Source organism: Tribolium madens, unplaced genomic scaffold (assembly GCF_015345945.1).
Source record: "Tribolium madens isolate multiple individuals breed KSU strain unplaced genomic scaffold, Tmad_KSU_1.1 Scaffold_31;HRSCAF=131, whole genome shotgun sequence".
Lineage (NCBI taxonomy): Eukaryota > Metazoa > Arthropoda > Insecta > Coleoptera > Tenebrionidae > Tribolium > Tribolium madens.
The window spans coordinates 1-4,542 of record NW_025400997.1 but is presented as its reverse complement, the minus strand read 5'-3'; the positions used below and the strand labels follow the sequence as shown (position 1 = coordinate 4,542).

The window sequence follows — 4,542 nt, the reverse complement described above, 5'->3', positions numbered from 1 at the left end:
CGGGGCAATTTGGACACAATGAGTTTTCGCTTTTTCCAAGCCGTGATTGGTGGATACCAAAGTTCCCGTGTCCTGTGAGAACTTGTGACTTGTGATGCGAAAACTTTATAGGGGGTCCTTCGAGGCGGTGAAACACGTCCGGAAGAAATTCAAACGAAATGCGGCCTTTCGTTGATGTTTCCCAACGGTTTTGCCAACAGTCAAGCGCCCGAAGACGGACATATTCCTTACAGTGTGCCATGGAGTCGAATGTTTGCGGAGTAATTATTTCATCGAAGAATAAAACATTTCGGCCATGTTTTATTTCGCTGAGGCAATTGCGCATTTGAATTTCGATGTCCATGGGAAAAATTCCGGCAAGAACTGCAGCAGCCTCTTTTGAAACAGAGGCATAGCACTTCGACAATATTCGGTTAAAAGGCGCTTGTGCAGACAAGTATTGTCGGTTGCTTTTGACAATATGAAGACGGTCTGACCAGATGCGGCTGCCATATGCAATGATTGGAATAATGGCCCCGTAATAAATCGTTTGCAGAGATTTATCGCAGGTTTGTCCGAATTTTCTAGCGGCGAGGCTACGAAGGCTCATCGTGATTTGCCGGACTTTCTTCGCCGAGTGGATGGCGTGGCTTTCGAAATGCAACTTCGAATCGAGCATGATGCCAAGATACTTCTGTGTCTTCACCAGCGAGATTTTGTTTCCATATACTCTGATATCGAGGTCACGGTGATGGGTTCTCGGGGGGCATTTGTGGATCATAAATTTGGTCTTCGTTTCTGAAACACTCAATTTATTACGAGTAGCCCAATCTGTAATTTTGTTAATTACCTGAGTTAGTCGTGTTTTAAGCTGTATTCGAAGGTCTGATCTAACGATGACAGCCAGATCATCGGCGTATGCAATCGGGGTCGCAAAGTCCGGCCATTCTGAATCCAAAAGAGTGTCCATAATCAGGTTCCATAATGTGGGGCCCAAAACAGATCCCTGAGGGCATCCTTTGGTGCAGAGTTTTTGGACAGTGACATCCCCTTGTGTGAATTCCACAACGCGGTCCATTAGGTAGCTTTTGATCATGGCTGTCAGTTTCGAAGTTGCTCCTCGATTTCTTAATGTCTTGATAAGGGATGGCCACCAAAGATTATCAAACGCGCCCTTGATGTCGAAGAAAATTGTCGCCACATACTTGGCCTGGGAGTCTCGAATTGTTGAGACAAGTGAGTGCAATGCATCACTTGTCGAACGTCCTTTGACAAATCCAAATTGGCGATGAGAATGTAACGGCGACAATTCTTCTTCAAGCTTTCTCCTGATGGTTTTCTCAAGGATTTTTCCATGTTCCGGAAGTAGCGTTATCGGGCGATAATTCTTAATGTTTGAGTGGCTTGCGTTAGGGTCTTTTAACAGAATTACAAGGTTGCCCTTTTTCCAGGTAGACGGAAAGTAATTCAGGGTCCAACAGGCATTGTAAATTCTGGTAATCAGCGGTATAATTTTGGGGTGCAATTTTTTAAGGATTTTTCCTTTTAAATTGTCAAGGCCCGGGGCTTTTTTGTTCTTGATTTCGGACACAAAGTTATCAACTTCCTCTTCGCTAATAACAACGTCACTCCCCACTTCCGCAGTGGTTGTTCGATAATCGCTTTGAGTGACACGTTGCTCCGCGGTGTTGATATCTGGATCGTCATCAGGGAGTAAATTCGTGACGAGAAATTCCATGGTTGATCGAAAGTCCCTGGTTATGTTTTCCTCGTCGGTTTGAAAAGATTGCAAAATTCCACGAGTTTTGAATTTCTCAGAGGCCAACTTATAGATAACTCCCCAGGGGTTTCGAGCCAGGTCATTCTCAGCGAATTCCAACCAACATTTTTGTCTCCGTTTCTCTACTTTCTCTTTGAAAGTTTCCTTTGCCCTGGTCATTTCTGCGAAAAGATGGTCGGAATATTCTCGAAATCTGTTGCGATAAAAGAGAGTCTTTTTCGCGAGGTAGATTTTTCGAAATCTCTCCAATTCTTCGTTCCACCAATCGGGCCTTCCTACAAAATTTTTGCGTTTTTTTCCGTATTTCAGGAAAATTTTTGCAAGTCCGCTGTATAATTCCCTCGTCGCATTTTCGATTTCCAAGATTGAGTCAATTGTTGAAAATTTTTCATCCAAAAGGTTCATCAGGTCATCGACATGCGGTTGAAGAACTTCATCTTTGATCGAGTTTACGTCCAATCTGTAATTAACACAAGGTGTAGTATGGTCTGCGTGTGCAAAGTTTTTATTAATTTTGAAACTAATTAAATTGTGATCTGATGAGGTTGCGTTTTCAACTTTCCAGTTTGAGATTTCAATAAAAGGATTATTTGAAATAATTGTCAGATCAATATTTGATTCGCCATTAATGGTTTGAAAAGTCGGTAAATTATTTGGTTGATTAGCTAAATTAAGATTGTAATTTACAATAAATTCTTCAATAATGTGTGACTTTCTATCATTAAAACGATCAAACCAAAGCTGCGACCTTGAGTTAAAATCCCCACAAATAATAATTCTGTTACCTGCTACAAATTCCAATATSTTATGCGGGTTTTCAAAAATTGGCAACGGACTTTCACTAGGAGGCAGGTAGACGCTCAAGCAATAAATTTGTACATTTTTCACAGAAATAGAAAGCAATGTTAGGAATTTATTTGAAAGTTGAGAGTAAAATAATGGGTTTAAACTAGGGTCAAAACACAGAATTGCCGTTTGAAATTTTGGATCGTTAGTTGCAAAGCAGCTAATTGCGGTCGAGATTCCAGACAATTTGTAATTTTGCCCACATTTAACTCTATGCGGTTCTTGTAAGAAAGCTAATTGAACTTTATTATCAAGTGCAAATTTTACTAATTCTGCCGTTGCCAATTTTGAGCCATTGCAATTTAATTGAACACTATTGATCGTGTTAACCATCAAAATTGATATTTTTGATGGCCTCTTGCAGCCGATGTTTGTAAATAGGGCAGTCAGACGACCCCGCAGCATGACTAGTTTCTTTCTGATCGGCTCTTACACAATTGCTACATTTATGTTTGTCCTGCTCATTTTTAAATTGACATGACGTAGATTCATGTTCAGTACTAGCACAATACCATTGTTTTTCAGAAGTGCAAAATTTCGAAACGTGACCGAATTTTTGACATTTGAAACATCGCGTGACCCTTAGATAGTCCCTAATATGCAACGATTTCCAACTAATGTACATTCTACTGCCTGTTTTAATAAAATAATTACGAGCTGCAGGGTGTATTTCAACTACCCAATTATTATTTTTTGCCTCTTTGTTTCCAACTTTAAACGCGGATTTAACAAATTTTTTGGGGACACTATCAGGCAAATTTTCTTGGTCTAAAATTTCGGAGATTAATTGATCCGTTTCCAGTTCTTTGGGAACGTCAAAAATTTGAATTTTCGGCCAAACTTTATTTATTCTCTCTGCACAAAGGTTAAGTGACTTCAAAACGCAATTTTCTGTCAAATTCAAAATTGACGGGCAGTTTGACTCGACAAGAATTGCGTTGTTTCTAATCGGCACCATTTTGTTAACTTTTATGCCAAAATCTTTAGGAGACTTTGACATCAGAATTTTCCGGGTGTCCTCAGATGATTTTATGTTCTTCAGACTATCATTGGGTTTGATGATAACTTTAAAACTAGTTTGAGGAAGTTTGGCCGGAGTTACTGTTATTTCACTGTTTTTAGGCAAATTGGACTTTAGAATTTGACTGTATCTAGGGCCAATTAGGGAAGTATCATTATTGTTAGCACTACCTAATTTACTTTCGATGGCTTTTTCAACAATATTCGTAATTTTATCTTCTAAATTTGTATCAACACTAGGTTTTGCAAAGTTAGTAGAAATATGTCTAAGGCCGGACTGAATGTTTTCTATGGCATGTAGATAAGTTTGCCTGTCTCTAATACAGTCTTTTGACTTTAAAATAAAGGCATTCAAAATTGACAAATTTGTCGCGCAGCTTTCAACTATGCTGGATATATTATCTTTATCGTATTCTATTTCACCTAGGCTTGCTAACGACTCAGTCGAATTTCGACGAGTGGTCGACATTTTTAAAGAAGGCCCAGAAGGGCAAAATAAAATTTTAAACGACTCACCAGATTTGATTTTATTTTGCTTTCGGCCTGGAAATTGCTTCTTCACAAAACACAATTTCCACTTTCACTTGTCGGTGCTCGGTGTGATCAGAGCGGAGCGAAACGATCCGATCGGTTCGAGCGATGAACAGTGACTCACTGAAGGAATCAGCGTGTCCTCCCTGGCCGAGCGGDCCGGGTAACCCGCTGAACCTCCTTCGTGCTAGGGATTGGGGCTTGCAATTGTTCCCCATGAACGAGGAATTCCCAGTAAGCGCGAGTCATAAGCTCGCGTTGATTACGTCCCTGCCCTTTGTACACACCGCCCGTCGCTACTACCGATTGAATGATTTAGTGAGGTCTTCGGACCGGTGCGCGGTGGCGTTTCGGCGTTGCCGATGTTGCTGGGAAGATGACCAAAC

General features: G+C 40.6%; 1 protein-coding gene across 1 annotated transcript; it reads right to left on the bottom strand.

Annotated features, from left to right (window-relative positions):
- Positions 1–2,919: 2,919 nt before the first annotated feature.
- LOC123006890 lies at positions 2,920–4,284 on the bottom strand. Its single transcript, XM_044401795.1, has one exon. It carries the CDS (start codon positions 4,092–4,094, stop codon positions 2,931–2,933), a length of 1,164 nt encoding a protein of 387 aa, XP_044257730.1. The 5' UTR covers positions 4,095–4,284; the 3' UTR covers positions 2,920–2,930.
- Positions 4,285–4,542: the final 258 nt, after the last annotated feature.